Source organism: Leptonychotes weddellii, chromosome 6, assembly GCF_054177405.1.
Source record: "Leptonychotes weddellii isolate Sample4059 chromosome 6, ASM5417740v2, whole genome shotgun sequence".
NCBI classification, from domain to species: Eukaryota; Metazoa; Chordata; class Mammalia; order Carnivora; family Phocidae; genus Leptonychotes; species Leptonychotes weddellii.
The window spans coordinates 35631695-35650533 of NC_138374.1; the positions used below are offsets into that span (position 1 = coordinate 35631695).

Below are 18839 nucleotides of genomic sequence, written 5' to 3' on the forward strand. Positions count from 1 at the left end.
TCTTTGTGAATGGTGTTAGAGAAATTACTTGCATATATTTTTCTAAGAATTGTATAGTTTTAGCCTTATATGTAGGTCTATCCATTTTGAATTTATGTTTGTGGATGGTGTGAAAGAAGGGTCCAGCTTTATACTTTTGCAAGTAAAAACCAATTGTCCAAGCAGCATTTGTTGGAAAAACTATTCTATTCCCATTGAATTGTCTTGGCACCCTTGTCAAAAACCAATTGACCATGAATATGAGGGTTTAATTCCAGTCCCTCAATTCTTTTTTTTTTTTTTAAGATTTTATTTATTTATTTGAGAGAGAGAGAGAGAGCACATGAAAGGGGGGAGGGTCAGAGGGAGAAGCAGACTCCCTGTGGAGCAGGGAGCCCGATGCGGGACTTGATCCCGGGACCCCAGGATCATGACCTGAGCCGAAGGCAGTCGCTTAACCAACTGAGCCACCCAGGTGCCCTCCAGTCCCTCAATTCTATTACACTGATCTACATATCTATCCTTATAACAGTACCACATTGTCTTTTTACCTTTGCAATAAGTTTTGAAATAGAAAGTGTGAGTTCTCTAATTTGTTCTTCCCTTTCATGATTCTTGCTTATTCTGAGTGCTTTGAATTTCCGTACGAGTTTTAGGATCAGATTGTCTATTTTGCAAAAACACCAGTTGGGCTTTTGAATAAAAATTGTGTTGAGTATGCAGATTAATTTGGAGAATATTACCATCTTGACAATATTGTTTTATAATCCATGAACATGCAATGTCCTTCAGTTTATTTAAAACTTCTTAAATTGCTTTCAACAATGTTTTATAGTTTTCAGAGTACAAGTTTTGCTTTAAAAAAAAGTATTCCTAAGAATTATATTCTTTTTGATGCTACTATAAATGAAATTATTGTGTCCTATTCAATTTGGTCATTGCTAGTGTAGAGAAATACAATTGATCTTAATATATTGATCTTGTACACTGCAACCCTGCAGAATTCATCTATTAGTTCTAATAGTTTTTCAGTGGATTCCTTAGGATTTTCTTCATCAAAGATCATGTCATCTGCAAATGGAGATTTTCACTTCTTCATATCCAATCTTCAACATTCCAATAAGATGCTCTTTATTTCCTTCTCTTACCTAATTACCCTGCCTAAATCTGCAATACAAGGTTGAGTAGTGGTGGTGGGAGCAGACCTTCTTGTCTTATTCCTGACTGTAGAGGAAAAGCATTCAGTCTTTCACCCTAAGGTACTGATTTTGGCTGTGGGGTTTTCATACATAAATCTATATTGCATTGAGGGCATTCCCTTCTACTCCTACTTTGTCTTTTTTTTTTTTTTCAAATCATGAAGGGTACTGGATTTTGTCAGATGCTTTTCTGTCTAGTGTCTATTGGGATGATCGTGTGTTTTTTGTCTCTTATTCTATTAATATGGTGTTTAAAAGAACACTGATGGGGGGCGCCTGGGTGGCTCAGTCAGTTAAATATCCAACTCTTTATTTCCGCTTAGGTCTTGATGTCAGGTTGGGCTCCCCACTCAGCAGGGAGTCTGCTTGAGATTCTCTCTCTCCTCTCCCTCTACCCCTCCCCACCCCCGTGTGCTTGCTCTCTAAATAATCTTAAAAAAAAAAAACAGATTCTGATATGTTGAACCAACCTTGCATTCCTGAGATAAATATCATTTGTATATGGTTTATAATCCTTATATATGTTGCTAGATTTGCTTAGTATTTTTCGAGGATTTTTGTATCTATATCCATAGGAGATACTGATCTAGTTTTATTTATATATCTTTGTCTGGTTTTGGTATCAAGGTAATATGGGTCTCACAGAATACACTGGGAACAAAATTTACAGAGTTCCCATATACTCCCTGCCCCCACACATGTACAACCTCCCCATCAACATCCTACACCAGAGCAGCGTATTTGTTACAACTGAAGAAACTGCACTGATACCTCATTATCATGCAACACCCATAATTTACATTATAGTTTAATCTTGGTGTTGTATATTTTACTGGTTTTCATAAACGTGACCACCATTACACTATCACACAGAATACTTTCCCTGCCCTAAAAATCCTTTGTAGTTCACCAATTCACCCACCCTTCCCTCCCAAATCCCTGGGAATCACTGATATTTTTACCATCCCCATAGTTCTGCCTTTTCCAGAATATCATAGAGTTGCAATCATATAGTATGCAGCCCTTTCAGATTGGCTTCCTTCATTTAGTAATATGCATTTAAGTTCCCTCCATGTCTTTTCAAGGATTGATAGCTCATTTCTTTATGACATTGAATAATATTCTATTGTATAAATGTTCCACAGTTTATCCATTCACCTACTGAAGGACATATCTTGCTTGCTTCCAAGTTTGGGCAATTATGAATATAACTGCTATAAACATCTGTGTGCAGGTTTTTGTGTGGACATGTTTTTAACACACTTGGGGAAATGCTAATGAGTGTGACTGCTAGATCTTACAATGTGTTTAGTTTTATTACAAACTGCCAAAGTGTCTCCTAAGTGGCTATACCATTTTGCGTTCACACCAGCAATGAATAAGAGTTCTTATTGCTCCACATCCTTGTCAGCATTTGATTTTGTCCATGTTCTGGATTTTGGCCATTTTAGTAGGTATGTAGTGGTAACTCAGTGTATTAGTTTGCATCTGCCTAATGACATATGGTATGGTAACATAGCTATCTTTTTAAAAGGTAGAACTGAGCATGTTATTTCTTAGCTCCAGGCCCTATGATGGCTTCCACAGAAGAGAATGCCTATAGAATAAAATCACAGAATTAAATTCACTCCCTACAGAATAAAATTCAGACTCCTGAGAAAGGCCCTGAGGTCATGCATCTCACCTTCCAGCCTCATTTTATTCATACACATACATCATCCCACCCTGCAACACCTCTGGTACATCTGTCTTCTAATCGTTTGCACCTGCAGCTTCAGAATACATCAGCTTCTATCTCATTTCTCCTGCTTGACTCTACCCACTGCCATCCCCACACTTGGCTACCTAACAAGCAACCTAATCGTCTTTCAAGACTCAGCTCAAATAGCAACCACTCCACAAAGCCTTTTATGGTGACTCTCCTTTGTCCCCTGACCTCCACCATATATTACAATTACATTACAATCAATTTCACTTTTACGTGACTTTCTTATTCTCCTAAACAAACTGTAAGCTACTTAAGAGGGAAACCACATCTGATTTTCTGCCCTGTCACCTACCACAGTGTTTTGTGTATACTGGTACTCATTAAAGGTTTGTTCAATGAAAGAGTAAATAAATATTCACTCTTTCAATTGATCCTTGGAACAAACCTGTGAGAAACATATATGGTACTACCCTTGTCTTAAGAAATGAAAAAATATTTGGTCATGCTCTAAAAGTCTGTTTGTACAAATACTGCTTTTCCATGAGAATCATGCTATGACTCACTCCAAAGTAAGTCCACCAAAGTCTGTCCAACTCATAACATACATGCACATACATGGATTTCTGCTATAGTGTGAATTTTTATAACACCAACTGGAAGTAGAATTAATTAGGGAACCTGAATTGCCCTGTAAAGACTGCTAATGGTCCTACAGAGATGGCACTGCAAGAAGAAAAGCTGGTGCTGGCAGCACAGCTGCTTTGAGTGCTATAATACTATTTATCAAATCAATGAGAAATAAATATAACAATACAAAGTACTATGCTAATAATACCACCGGTGATAGTGGTAAAAGGCCACAACTCCTAAATATAAGCCAAATAAATGGCTGTCTTGCTCGGGTTTTGTTTTTTATATCTTTAAAACACTGAAATGCCTGTAGGAAAAATGAATTTTTATGAAGCTAATCCCTAACTTCTTTTTCCCCCTCATTGAAACAACTGCTTTTATAATATGATTTTGGGTAACATGTGGATTCTTAAAAACACACCTATCATGCTCCATCAAATAAGAATGTACTAAAGAATTATCAGTGTCCGTTTCTCCAAAGCCAACAGCACTCCCACCTACATAGTAGCAGCTCTAGCAACGGAAGTCATGGGTCCGGAATGCTGAAAAAAGGCATGGGTGACCAGTGCCTGCCCAAGGAATTTAGAGACAGAAGATGCAAGGAGCATTCCCTTCACCACAGTACTCTGCCACAACAATACCCCGAATATAATAAACAAGTGGAGACGGGAGAAGGTAACAGACAGATTTGGAAGTCCTTCAACCATAATGAGAATGGATAAAGCAACCATGGGCCAAAAGAAAAATAGCAACTGAGTGCAGCACTAAATGGCACTGGAACACCCACCAAAAGTTTGGCAACTAATCAATGGAGTAATCTCCAAAATCCAGAAAGGAGCAAGCTTGGTAACCAAATTCAAAACTGAAATGTATGCCTCTAAAAAATAGTTACACTTCTCCTCAGTAGAAAACACAGTAAGAGAGAACAAAATGAGGCTGTGAAACCTGGTTAAGCCAGACTGGAGGACTAGATGATGGCAGAGGAGCAAATGAAAGTTCCAGCAGGTCAAAGACCTAGTCAGTATTAACACCGGGGCCCACTGACAGCTTCTGAAAGTGGTGTGTGGTCATTCTCCACTAAGCATATTATGGAACCCTATGATGTTGGAAAACGAGGGGCAATGAAGACTCAAAAACAGGATGGCAAATGTTGCAAGAACATCAACAGCTAAATTATACAAAAGCAAGAGCAAAAAAAGAGGCAGGTAGAGCAAAAAAATACTTCCAGAATTTTTACCAATTTAAAAAACATACTTAGCTATTAAGGGTAATGGCATCAAAAAACATTCCTAAATCAATACCCAAAAACACTACTTTCTTCTGAAAAAGTTCTAAAAATACACAACCAAAGACGGGAGAGAAGTTAAAGATGGGTAAGGCAATAATGGCGCTAAATAAGTAATATCACTAGGAATCGACTTTATCCTGTTGTAAAGAATATTAGCCACACAGGGCAGTTATCTTTTAAACTTTCCCCCCAATATGAAGAGATCCAGAACGTTACGCAACCATTAAAAACACTGCCTTTTAATGAACTGTTTCTACTAATTATGTGAAAACATTCCTGTTTTAAACTCAAGCTACAGAATTCTATCCACCACTTCATACATATGTACCCTAAACTTTAGCCTGGACTCAGTTTTCTAGCGGGTCTGGGAAATGCCTCAAAGCCAACGTCTGTCTACTCGAGCCTTCAATGGGCACACTCGAAGCCCACTGGGTCACCTGCGCAGCCCGTGCTCCTCCGGGATAAACTCCGGCTACCCACACGCACGGGCCTGATCTGGAGTGCAGTGCGCAGGCTCCGCGTCAGAATCTGGCAGATCAGCACCCCTCGGACGGGGCGGGGCGGGGCACCCGCGCTGCGCCAGCGGAGGTACGCCAAGTGGAGGCGACGTCCTCGGGGAAGGCGTCGGGCCGCGCCGGTCTCAGGGCAGCGGCGGCGGAGGGGGCGGGGCCCGGCTGCCCCGCGCCGAGCGGCCGGCGCTCTTCTCCGGCCCGCGGAGGACGGCGGCGGCAGCGCGGCCCGGCTCAGCGGCCCGCAGCCCCGGGCACCCTCCCCGGCTGTCTCGTCCACTCGCTCGCCTGCCCGCGGGCCTACAGAGAGGCGCGGCCCCACGAGCAACGCCGCGGGAGGTACTGACGAGCAACACTCCGCGGCCGCCGCGCCCCCGCCCCTTTGTGACACCATGTACCAATCGCTCGCCAGCGCTCACGTAGCCCTCCAATCAGCGAGGGTGCGGGCGGGGGACGGGGGCGGGGCCTGGCCGCCCGACGCCGGCGGTTGCTCGGGAGCCGGGGCTTCCTCTCCGTTCCGTGGTGGGTGTCGGTTAGGAGAGGCCCGGATGTTAGTCCTTTATTACTAACAGTGGGCACCTGCCTAGGACTGAATTGGGCGGGCCGGATACCTGCCGCACGGCCTGCTGGGAGCGGCGGGATTGGCCTCTGGCCGGACTAGGGTGTGGACTGCACCTTACCAGAGGCCACCTAAGGTTGCTCTTAAGAGGCACCCCAAGTGCTGGGGTGAGGAGGGTACCGGGCAGCCCCCCTCCAGTGGGTCCCTTCCAGACCCCGTTCATTCCTAGTGCTTTCAGGGCCGTCCTGCCTTTAACAGATCCCCCATTCCCGTGCTTCACTGTTTCCTAACGTTAAGGCCTCACTGGTCTCATCTGAAATATGGGTCCATTGCGTACCAGGTTGAAAACAAGGGCAAACGTGAAGTACCTCTCTTGGTCTCCTCTATTTATCCCTCATCCAATTTACCAACTGAGAGATGCAGGCCAGGTATTAGACTGGGCACCGTGGATTGTTAAATCTCAGAGTTGGGTAAACCCAGCCACACTTCTTTTTTCTACTCTAATTCCCAAGGTGCTGAACTCAAGTGTACACGATGACAACATAAACCCTCCATCCTGAAATGGGCCCCCACTCCTTTTTCCCTCCCATTCCCCACACGTGTTCTAAATACAACCCTTACAGATTTTCCAACCAAAAAGGCCTATTTCACTAGGTGGATTACCAAAATGACAATGAACAGTAATCCCCCTCCCAATCCAGCTTCATCATCCTCATCTTAAGTCAGAGGAATATATCCAAAATGAACCCCAATATCTAATCTCTCCTATCCTTTCTCATATCTCCTCTGAGACCCCACACACCAATTAATCTCCACAATCCAACATTGAGCATACACTGGGGTTTATGATGAGACACATCTTCAGGCTCTCAACCCTGGTTCCTTCTTAAATTCCAATACTGAATAGATTGGAGCCCGTTAAGGACAGAGATGTTGTTATTATCTTTGTATACAAATTCTAAAATAGTACCTGTGATGGAGTGAATCATACTGAATCAAAAATTTAGTTTTTCAACCTGCCTCCTCACTTCAGTCAGGGAAGAACTAAAATTACAGGCTTTGTGGAATAAGGCAGATGAGTTTGTAGCCTTGGGTTCCAACACAGAAGCTCCGTTATATTGGTCAAATCATTCTTTCTCATTATATACCATTTTTCAAGTGCTATGTAGTCAACATACAGGGTTGTTGCATATTCTCTCCCATCGCAATCCTACAAAGTTGGTACTGAACACTTGACAAAGTTGACAAAGGAGACAGAAGCTAAGAAAAGTAAAATAACTTGCCTACACTCAAACAGCTCTAGAACCAGATTTAAATCTAGGTCTCACTACAAAAAGCCAAACTTGTTCCACTATTATACTCTGCTTCCAGATTTTAGCCTCATCTGTAAAATGAGGACATTACCTATCTGGTAGTCTTATGGAGACTGGATAAAAGAACATGGAAAGTGCCGACCACAGGACCAATAAGTATAAATTCCCTCCCCCCTTTCAAACCTCTCAAAATAGCGATTTACATATTTTCTAACTCTAATTTCTCATGAATTTCCTGGAATCAATCCTAATGATGGATCAGAGTTATCATTCCCAAAGGAAAACTATGTTTAACAGATGCCTACTAAGTCAGACACAGGTGCAGGTAACTATATGCACAAGTAACCTAAGGAACAGAAGGTGTAAGCACCCTCTTTTGCCTTCAAGTCACTCTCGGAGCAAAGCAGCACAAACAGCTGATCTGTGAGAGCTGTACAAAATCTCCGACTCAGTATCAGCAATCCCAAGTTCAATCTTAAAAAAAGTGCCAAAGGAAAAAGTTAGTGGTTTCAGGACTTGTGAAACCAACTGGGCCTGCCTATAAGACTGTGCCATGGTTACAGTTTGAATACTTAGCACCAACATGGCACAGCATAAGAAAACACAGACTGGAGGAGGGGTCAGCTACCCATGTGGCTACCACGCTGGACAACACAGTTACAGAATATTCCCATCAGTGCAGAGTTCTATGGAACAGTGCCGCTCTACAGAAGGACATTTCCATCCTCAGTACTCTTCCTTCCATTATCTGGGTTCATTCTGCCTCATTCACAAAATAATGCAAAGCTCCAAAGGAATGGAAATGGACACCTTAGAGCAAGGATCAGAAAACTGTTTCTGTAAAGGGTCAGATAGAAGGCTTTGTGGGCTGTCCAGTCTCTCACAACTACTGAACTCTGGCATTGTAGGGAGGGTGAAAACAGCCATAGACAATGTAAATGAATGGGTATTCCAATAAACCTTTATTTACAAAAACAGACAACGGGAGGGCCACAGTTTGCCAAACCTTGCCTTAATGAACCTATAGAGGCATTTTCAGAATTCAGTGGAATCAGAGGAAACGTCCTCCTGCAAAGAGTCCTGAAGTATATAATCTTGCATCCTCTTCCTCTATCACCTGCCTAGGCTCTAAACTAGGGCTTCTATCCATGAAAGGAATACTCCTGGTCATCTGTCTGGCATTGCTTCCTCTGAAATTCCCTGCCCATTCATGAAAGGCACATAGAGGTTTCTTCTCCAACATGCCCAAAATCATACTGTGGCCCCATCAAGGCTAATTAAATAAAAATATAGTTAAAAAAAAAAAAAAAACAACACTGTGAAATATTTATTTTTGTTTTGCAGTATTAAGCATGATTAAAACCGGGGCAGAAAACTACTAAATACGTTGGGTGAGAAAGAGGTGGGCTAGCTGTTCCAGTATTTGCTTTTCCTAATTAAGACAATGAGTACATAAGACAGCATCATTAACTCAAGGATGTAGCTGAAGGCTGAGATGTGATACCCTGTATGCTCTACTGGCCTCCAAAGGCATTCAAAGGATCATCAAATATGTTGGACACCTTCTGTTCAGATCTTGGTTCAGGCGCTGCCTGTGAAGACCGACTTTTTGGTTTGGTTGTCTTAGCCTGGATACCAGAGGAGAAGATATCATCTTTAAAAAGAAAAGAAAAGGATTTGCTGATTAGGCAAGAAAACAGATGCTTTTAAGACACATCTACATAAATCACCAAACACTCAAGTCTGGTAACAGTAGGGAATACCAAAAACACTAAGAGTCAAGCCTCTTAGATTCTGGTCCTGGCTTTGCTACTAATTAAGTTTTATGATCGCATACAAGTCACGGGTTTTCTCTGACAACAATTTTCTCAGCCACAAAGGTACGTGTGTACATGTGGAGGAGACGAAAAAGGGAAAGATAACTGAACTCCAATCCTGCCCCTGACTTTATTATCTGCGACATTATACCTACTTCTACATTCTCTTCCCATTGGATTTTAAAAGGAAAGGGCAAAACAAATAAGCGAAGGGAAATCCAACATAGGAGTCCCCCTCTTTCAGAATAAACACACCTATCTGAGGCACATCAATGCCAAAAATATAAGTCTTTATGACTACGTTCGTGTTTAGTTATTTCACTGCCTCTAGTGTTTCATGATTCATCTTACTCACCTGTAATGTTACTGCTAGGATTCTATCTTACATTTTAGCACGTGTACATAAAGATATCTATACACAAATGTTAAAGGCCATGGCATTATTTTTAACAAAGGAAACGTGGCAACAATCTAGATTGCCTTCAATATGCTAATGGCTGAATACAAAGGAATACTATACAACCACTAAAAACAAAGAAATAGATCTCTAAGTACTGACATGGGAAGACATTAAGTGACAAAGGAACAGCAGAACAGATGAAATATATTCATATTTTGGAAAAAATAAGTATATATTTCTATGTATACAAAGTTCTATTAAACATCACCAGGTCTGAAAGGATACACATCAAACTCTTGATAATGGTTACCTCTAGGGATTGTTTTTCACATTTTACACTTTCCAAATAGTATTCATCTATTACAACAGGAATCTATTACAACTTTTGTTGTAATTAAAAAAACAAAACAAGGTGGGAAACAGGTGGAGACAAAGCACATGGCTTACGCCAGGAGTAGGCCCCATGTGGCACTGCAGCAGCTGCTTTCTCCCAGTTAACCCCCCAAGGTCTAGACCTGGGAGAGGGAGGGGACGGAGGAGAAAGTGTGCATTCGGCCTCAGCTCAAGTCCTATCCATCAACACAGGACATAGCAGAAGGGTCACATCTAGGATTAGGCATTCGGCTTGCCCATTAATAAAGTAGATGTTATACCATGGGGGAAAATGAGCATGTTTATAAACACAGAAGATCTTGGGTGAGATATTAAGTCTGAGTTATAAGCTGCTTTCATATATAATCCTGCTCTCCTCCTGCACTCTCCCCTCCATTCTCTGAACTCCTGACATCTTCAGTTAGAACTAAAACAACCGCACGACACCCGAGGCAGCCACCGCGGCCTACTTCAGCCTGTGGACCAGTTTCTGAGCCTCCCTTCATAACATCAGAATGTTCAGAGTTATCACAGATGATTAGCAGGGGGCATACTAAAATAAAAGTTAAATTATAAATAAAGGTCAAATTCTGGGATCTTTCAAATTCCTTGATGACCATCAGAACAAAAAGTTGTCTCACCAAAATAACTAGTCCATTTACTTATCCATCCTCAGCCTAACTCAGGATTATATAGCAAGCCAAAGGAAACCCACTGGGGAACATCTTCTAAGAAAGGGCCCACATAAAGGTAGCCAGAGAAATAACAGTCACTGAATGGTAATCACTCTCTGTGTCATATGTAGAAAATCAAACTTACCCATATCATCATCAAATATAGACTTGGCTTCTACTTTCTTTTTGGACTTTTCTTTTGGTTTTACAGTTAGGTCAGCAAAGATATCAATGTTATCATCAAACAAGTTGGATTCAAATGTTCTTTCCTTGTCTCTTGTTTTTTGTGAGGGTTTGACTGCTTCTGTAGCAAATATATCATCCTTGTTGAGCCAAAAAACAAGTAAAACAATTTGAAATCAAGTTGTAGAACTGCAAACTGCCACCATATTCTGGGACAGCCACATGACCTGCTTTCTCTACCTGGAATCCCTACTCCATCCAGATCTCTGCCTGGCCCAGTCCTTGTCTTTCTTCTAGTCCCAGCTCAAGCGCCAGCTCTGTAGAGAGGCTTTCTCTACCAGTCCTACCTGAAGGAGTGGCTCCTACACCTAGCCATCCCTCTGTTCCACTGCCCTGAGGTGTTTTCTTTATGGTACTCAACATTATCTGAAAACAGTTTATTTATCTGTTGCCCTGTCTGTATCCAATGTCCCTAACATATTGGTCCTAGCTCACTTTGTGCCTCCAGTACCCAGAGGCTCAATAAACATGTGCCCAGAGAGCGGCACTGAAGGCCTTCCTGCCGGCACTAAGTTGTCAGCTCCAGCCAGGCCCTGTTTCCTCAGGAACCAGAGGCTAAACACTTAAGCAGTACCCTGAAGCTGCTTTATATAGGTCACAGAGCGACACACCAAGGAAGCGGACTACAGCAACATGCTGATAAAAACTATAAAAATCAAGATTTGGATCACTATGGCCAGCCGAGAACCACCCCCACATGAAGCAAAACAAAAAACGACTTCTGAGTAAATTTCAGAATTACTAATTAAAGAACCCAACTATTAGTATTAATAAGCAAGTAGATAGCAAGCAGCAATGAAACAAGATTATTGTAATGTATGACTCAAATGAGCCAATCCAGTATTTGTCTTAACGTAGAACCAGGTCCAAAAAGGTGGTTATGTTCTATTACCTCAAAAATATCTTGTGCTTTTGAGATGACAACCTGCTGACTGTTGGATTTTGACTCATTCTTCTTGCCTTTCTGATCTGTAAAGAGATCATCCTCATCTTCCAAGAGGGGAAAAGGATTCGTTTTCTTTGCTGGTTTTTGTTTAACAGACTGGAACAGATCATCATCACTGCCTGCCTCCCCTAGCGCAGGAAACATGGGGCTCTTTTCTTTACTCCCCCGTGGCGGGTTGGCCAGGCTCTCTGCTGCCTTTGCCTTGGCTTTTCTTCTCCCCGTGGACTGAGATCCAGTGCCCTTGGAGAAGATATCTCCAGAATCAAAAAGGTCATCCTCAAGAGGCTGACGCAGAGATTTCGCAAAGGAGCTTCTGTCCACTTCAGACACAGGACTGCCTGCCCACGTTGGAATGGTAGCTACCATCGCCTCCTCAGAGCTGTCTCGTCCACCAGCTGCCCTGGACTGTGGCTGAGGATCATCACCTGGTGAAATGTCTCCATCTGCCAAGTGTGCAATGGATCTTCTGGAGACACTCACATCATCAGCCTCACTGGACTCCTGGGCAGCCAACCTCCGAGCTGCACGGGTCTGTGGTCTACGCTTCCCTCTCACTTTGACCCGGCTCTGTAATGGCAAAAAACATGTTGATCTAACAATTTAAAAAAAAAAAAAAAAAGTGTTCAAAACTAACATAGCAAATAATCACTGACTCAAAATATTATAAAGTTGTCTAGTCTACCTCAATCAAGATATTATCTAAGACACAGAAGAGATGATTTCCTAAAGATTTCCAAAGACATTTAATAGCTTCTCCAAGACTGCATTACTCTGAATCTTTTAATATTCCCCATTTTTGAGTCTTTGGAGGGCAATATCTGTTCAATTTCATACAAAAGGCTTCATCTGCTGCTAGAACCCTTCAAAGTAGGCATGTTGGTACTCTTGTGCTCCACACCCTCCCTGGCTCTTACTCTGCCCTCGGTTTACATGTAGGTATCTTTCAAAACAAGAAAGAATCAGGAGGAATTCTAGTGCTAACCTTTTCCAGGGGCTAGCCTAAAACCAGGCTCCAAAACCAGGAAGATAAAAGACAATAAAGAAAGGTAATCTAAAATGTTCTTTTCTTCAAGTCAACAAACACTAAATTCAAATGCTAAATATTTCACATAAAAAATGTGGCTTAGAAATCAGAACTTTTAAGATAACCACAAAATAGGAGTTACTTATTAGCAGTAATGTAGTATTTGTGGTATTTTCCAAAATATACAGTCAAGTAGTTTTAAGAAGGTACAAGCTACTTTGGCCGAAGTACTTGGCTGTGTGTGCCTATTTCAAGAAAATTTCATGAATAATTTTAAGAAGCAGCCAATGTAAACTTACCTTTCACCTTACCAAAGGCTAACAAAAAACAGAACAAAAGGAAGGATATTTTATTTTTCACAAGGAAAATAGGTTTGGAAATACTTAAAATGAATGTATTTGCTAGGGTTATCCGAGGTACTGTTGCTTAGTCAGAGATCAGCCAAGATTTTCTAGAGAAGGAAGACTGGATAGAAAAGAGAACCAACTAAAATGAAAGCAAAACCTCAAAGAGTTCAGGCCATCCAGCATACATCCACAGTCATGTGGACCAGTGCGACGGAACTGTACCAGCAGAGAAATAACTGCCATAGGATCTCAGAGGAGGGAGCCCAGGACAAGAGGGCAGAGGGGAAACATCACAGAAGCAGTGAAGTGACAGTCTGAGCAGACTGTCAATGAGCAAGAGCATTCCGGACAGAGAAAGCAGCCCAAGCTGTTGGCAGTAGAGGGTTGAGGTGTGTGTGTCCATGGAACAGTGCCTGGTATGACTGGAGTTTAGGCTGACAGTGTGGTTGGTGAGCAAGTTGGAAGCTTTGGTTAGCATGGTTTGTAAAAAGGCTTTAACACCAAACCAAGGAGCTTGAATGTCCTCCTTTGGGCAGCAGGGAGGCCAGCAGAGGAGGGACGCGATCTGCTATGTTTAAAAAACCTCCAAGGGGCAATGCAGGAGAGCCTGGAGGAAGTGGGACTTCACGTGGCTACTGAGCAGAATGTAAATGTAACAAACAGAAGCAGTGGAAGGCAGAATTAGGAAGGCCTAAGGGGGATGGAGAGGCTAAAGGAAGAGGTGCCTCCTTCACAGGGGGAATGGGAGGCAGCCTATGATGTGTAACTGATGGACTAGGAAGAAATACACAAGTTCTTCGGGCTAAAAAAAAAAAAAAAAAAGCAAGCAAGCAAGCAAAGGTGGTTTCATCACCTTGTTTGCACTGTGTAAGGTGTCTGCCTGAGCTGGAAGATCGAAACTCACGCCGGCCTCCCCACTACTGAGAAGAGTGGGCATACTTTCCAGACTGTGGATCCTCTCAGGTTCAGATGAAGGAAAAGCCAATTCTGGCAAAACGGGCTTTATTCCAGAGATCTGCGGAGCCGCTGCAGGCAGCAAGGCTGCTGGATTAATCGCTAGATTGGCCTAAAAAAGAAAAGTGAAACTTACTCTGTATGTTTTCTTAAACACAGCAGTCTATTATTACTCCTGTGACGCATGACAAGAGACATGGTATACATAATGTATAATATGACAAGAGAAAGAAAAATGCAGGGAGGTCTCCTGATCTAGTCTTAGAATTAAAACAGTAAGATTATATACCCGTGCCCACCACTGGGACCAAAGAAAAGATGTTACAGACACAGCACACAAGAAGCAACAACTAGAGGGTGGGGAAGAGATAAGAAAATGTCTGGCAGTAGCTGACAAAAGTAAATATCCAAAAAAGTTTATAGGTGCCACAAGGCAGGCAGTGAAGATTCCAGACATGTTATAATTACTTGTATTTTCCAGATCCGAGGGGATGGCTCTTTGGTTTTAAATGGAGCGGGACCTGGTGAGTCCTGTGTGAAATTACATTCAGTTAAAAAATACATTGGGGAAACAGAAAAGTGTCTCTTGGATTACACTTATGCCTGTTAAATTTGAGGGAGCAAAGCTGTCATTTTCTGTAATTCTATAATGGGAAAGGTATTCACAACTCTCCTGGGGCCTTGAAACCTTTCACTAACATTATTTCACTTATGCCTCCTCATCCGTTGTGTAGGTGGAATGCTGTCAGACTATAGATGGAGTAAAGGCAGATGAAGATCATGGGTTAGATTCCTAAGAATCACAGTATATCAGAGCACCAAAACCTGACCAGTTGGCAAAATTACCATGCTGGTTACCACCCCACCCCCGCTGCTGCAAATACCACAGAGCACACTGAAATTCACACACAACCTAATGCACTGAGGTTCTAGAAGCAAGGGAAGCTGAAACTTGGGGTGAGTCATTGGAGATGTGTTCTCCCTAGTGCCTGGTTTTCACAGCTCAGGACACTGAAGCCTCAGGGAGACATCCAGAAACCGCTGTAAGCCAGAACTGGATCTCACTCTCCAGTTCCGGCCTGTTCCCAGAATGAGTTCCAGAGAGAAGACTGCTGAGGACAGAGACCTATCAGCAGTGACCTCAGGAGAGGTAACCAAGAAAATGTGCGAACCAAGGAATTTGTTATAATTTATATTTAATTCTAATGTAATTCTTACTCCAACATAACCCAAAGGGAGAAATGGGGGTTCTAATGGGAAAAATATTCTTCACCCTATATTAACTCTTATCTTGGAACTGAATTTGAAAGCTGTCCAAAAACAGTAATCATAAGTATAGCTTCATGGGACTGGGCTGTAGAGTGAGAAGAGATGAGGCAGTAGGGAGGCATGTTTTAAAAAAAAACAAAAAAAACCCACAGGAGGGGCACCTGGCTGGCTCAGTCAGTAGTAGAGCATGCAATTCTTGATCTCCAAGTTGTGAGGTCAAGTCCCATACTGGGTGTAGAGCTTTACTTTAAAAAATGTTTAAATTGTGAAATTTAAACATTTTTTTAAATATAAAAATACACACAGTTAAGAAAGAGAGGTAGTCCTACTTGCTGTTTCCTCCCTAATCAAGAGAACTCTGAATATCCTAGGGTCTGCGTGATGGACTCCCTCTGTCTGGGGATGCAAACAAGAGCTGAAAGTCCTTAAGCAGTTCTAACCTGAGGTGTTTCCGGTTTCAGTGTGCTTTTTCCTTTGATACCCTGAGTGGATTCAGGATGTTTTTGGTTCTTGAAAGAGGATACAGAGTGGTCTTTTTTCACTACTCTCTTCTTTTCTGATACCTTCAAAAGAAAAAGAATACCAAACACCTGTCAGGTATCTTAAAAATTTTAAAGAAAAGTCATAACTCATAAAAATAATCTGGATTCTGAGTTTTCAGTCATTTCTCAAATGAGGGTTGAAGACAAAGGCAGCATTTCAGATGGCATTCTAAAGACTGTGACCTTCTCGGGAGTCTTCACTATGCTAAACAGAAAACAGGCAGTACCTAGGGCTGCCTGGGTGGCTCAGTCAGTTAAGCGTCTGCCTTTGGCTCAGGTCATGATTTCGGGGTCCTAGGATCGAGCCCCGTGTTGGACTCCCTACTCAACGGAGAGTCTGCTTCTCCTTTTGCCCCTCCTCCCCCCACTCATGCTCTCTCAAATAAATAATTTTTTTTTTTATTTAGAAAAAAAAGAGAGTATCTAACAAAATCTACTGGGGTGGAGAAAAATGACACAAACGGCTAACACTCAGATTTAAAGCTTTGCACCTGAAAAGCAAAAATATTTAGTCAGCATGTTGCATGCACTGGTCTTTCAATAAATAACCTAAAAATCAAACAAATCTGGGGGCACCTGGGTGGCTCAGTCGGTTAAGCGTCCGGACTCTTGATTTTGGCTCAGGTCAAGATCTCAGGACTGTGAGTTCAAGCCCCATGTCAGGCTCCTTGCTGAGCATTAAGCCTACTTAAGATTCTCTCTCTCCCTCTGCCTCTGCCCCTCCCTCCCTCCCTGTACTCTCTCGTATGCTCTCTCTCTCAAAAAATAAAAATCTTAAAAAAAGAATCAAACGGGGCACTTAAGTGGCTCAGTCAGTTAAGCATCTGCCTTTGGCTCAGGTCATGATCCCAGGGTCCTGGGATCAAGCCCCGAGTCGGGCTCCCTGCTCAATGAGCAGCCTGCTTCTCCCTCTGCCACTCCCCCTGCTTGTGCTCTCTCTCTGTCAACTAAATAAAATCTGTAAAAATAAATCAAGCCTATAATACAGTAAGAGCTTGGGTTGGTTAATGCTTTAATGTTAGGAAACATTAAGATGGCAACACCACAAACACTGTCATCAACACGCTATTTGCCATTCCTTTACTAGTAAGCACCACAATTCTCTGTGTATCTTCCTTACTCTTTTTTTAATGATTTTATTTATTTATTTGGGGGGGAGGAGAGCACAAGGGGGAAGAGGCAGAGGGAGAGGAATAGCAGACTCCTCACTGAGCAGGGAGCCCGACGTGGGGCTCAATCCCAGGACCCTGAGATCATGACCTGAGCTGAAGGCAGACACTTAACTGAGCCACCCAGGCATCTCTGTATTTTCCTTACTCTTATAACTATATGTTAATTTCCTTCCCAGAAGCCTTCCCCCACACCCCAGTATTGAGAACAAAAGGCTTGTACCAAAGGCTGTGACTTGGCAGGGCTGAAAAGATCATCATCTTCATCATCCCCAAACAGGCTCCCAACACTTGGCTCTAATAACTGGAATAGACAAAACTCAAATTCAGTATTTAAAACAAAAGCCATTTACGAAGAGAACTAGGTGAGCTGCTGACATAATATATAATACAATAACAAAATCATCATGTGAAGAACCCTTGAAACTGACCCTGGTTTTCTTGGTGCCAGAGAAAAGGTCAACATCCGGGTCATTGTCCTTCTGGAGCTTGTGACTAAAAAGGAGCTCTTCATCCTGAAAGACACCTGTGCTCTTTGGACGGGCATCAGGATCAGGACTCTGGAAAAAAGAGGGAAGTTCTAAGGGTTTACCCGAGGAAATCACAGCTACAAATATGGAACTACAAAGATATCCCCTGCAGCTGTTTACAAATGGCTAAGGGCTGGACACAGCCCAAGTGCCAATCAAAAAGGGAAGGACACATTCACAGAACGGAATACTATGGAGCTACCAAAAACAGTGGAAAATATATTGGTAAATACAGATCACATATATATAATCTTCCAGCCTGTGTGTAATAAATGTCCGAACTTTTAATTCCCAAATGAGAAACATCTTAAGGGTGAAAACACACAAAATCAAATAAGTGCTTCCATCTCATTCACAAAGGGAAGAAGATAACGCAGCTGACTTAATACCAGAACTACAGAGTGGTCAAGTACGTATCCCTAATCTGTCAGCAACCGACTCCAACCTTCCCCTATGCCCATCCACCTTCCATCCCACTATCTTCAGATTCCGAACAAGTTCTTTTTATTTGGTAGGGTATCTGATGTTTGAAAGTTACTACACTTGATCTTAGCCAAAAGGCCGAGAAGCGATGATGTTTGAAAGTTACTATTCATATTACTTGTTTTGACACTCTTAATACCCTCAACTTGACATTCTAAACTCCCCTATTTTTTTTTAATGTCAGATAGAAGCTACCATAACAGAGCAGTGGAAGGAAGGCCCGGAGGCAGAGCCCCAAGTCCCTGAAGGGGAATGACAGAGACAAGAGCTGGAGGCAAGGACGATATAAATAAGCACAACATCCTGCATCCTGACTTTGTGACTTCTAAAACCTTGGGGCTGACAGACCAAAGAGCCACAGGTGTGGAACACCTGCTCCTCTCCTCTTCCATCTCTGCCCCAGGGTAATCCCTAGACTCATTATAATGCATTTGCATTGAAGGTGTCCATTGTCCCTGCCCGCCCCCCCTCACCCCGCCCAAACCCAAGGAGAAAGGCTGCCAAGACCTTTCTGGTAACAAACCTTGCCAGGTCAAAAACTCCCCCTTCCAACCTGTGGGAGGAGCTTCCCAAATGATTGGAAGCAGCTCCATTAGAGACCACCCCACCTCTCAGCCTAGAGAGACCCAATAATATCCAATCCCAAAATAACCGAGGGGCAGGTTCCACCTTGTAGAACCTGCCCACTCTCCCACCTTGAGAGTATACTTTCACTTTAATAAACTGCTTGTGTTTGCTACTTTCCCTTTGGCTGTTTTTTAAGTCCACTGAGGATCTTCATAGAAATCTCCTAAGGAATCCAAGGACTGAGACCTTCATTCACACAATGTAGACTCTCTCACCCATAACATTTAGTATCACAACCACAGATGTTAAAAAAAAAG

The 18839-nt window shown here is 42.5% G+C and overlaps 1 protein-coding gene and 1 pseudogene across 5 annotated transcripts in view; both read right to left on the reverse strand.

The window, feature by feature from the left end:
- Positions 1 to 8128: 8128 nt before the first annotated feature.
- WASHC2A (WASH complex subunit 2A) overlaps positions 8129 to 18839 on the reverse strand; it is a 53442-nt gene continuing 42731 nt past the window's right edge. For 4 of the 5 annotated variants that reach the window (XM_031038816.2, XM_081823901.1, XM_006728189.3 and 1 more), the window contains 8 exons: positions 17374 to 17502; positions 17166 to 17246; positions 15672 to 15794; positions 14431 to 14493; positions 13862 to 14074; positions 11584 to 12204; positions 10594 to 10771; positions 8129 to 8839 (listed from right to left, as the gene is read on the reverse strand). In XM_031038816.2, coding sequence (XP_030894676.2) covers positions 8700 to 8839; positions 10594 to 10771; positions 11584 to 12204; positions 13862 to 14074; positions 14431 to 14493; positions 15672 to 15794; positions 17166 to 17246; positions 17374 to 17502 — 1548 coding nt within the window. In that variant the 3' untranslated portion in view covers positions 8129 to 8699. The remainder of the gene's footprint in view (positions 8840 to 10593; positions 10772 to 11583; positions 12205 to 13861; positions 14075 to 14430; positions 14494 to 15671; positions 15795 to 17165; positions 17247 to 17373; positions 17503 to 18839) is intronic. The other variant, XM_031038827.2, reaches the window with a different exon arrangement.
- LOC115944269 (U2 spliceosomal RNA) lies at positions 17984 to 18045 on the reverse strand (annotated as a pseudogene).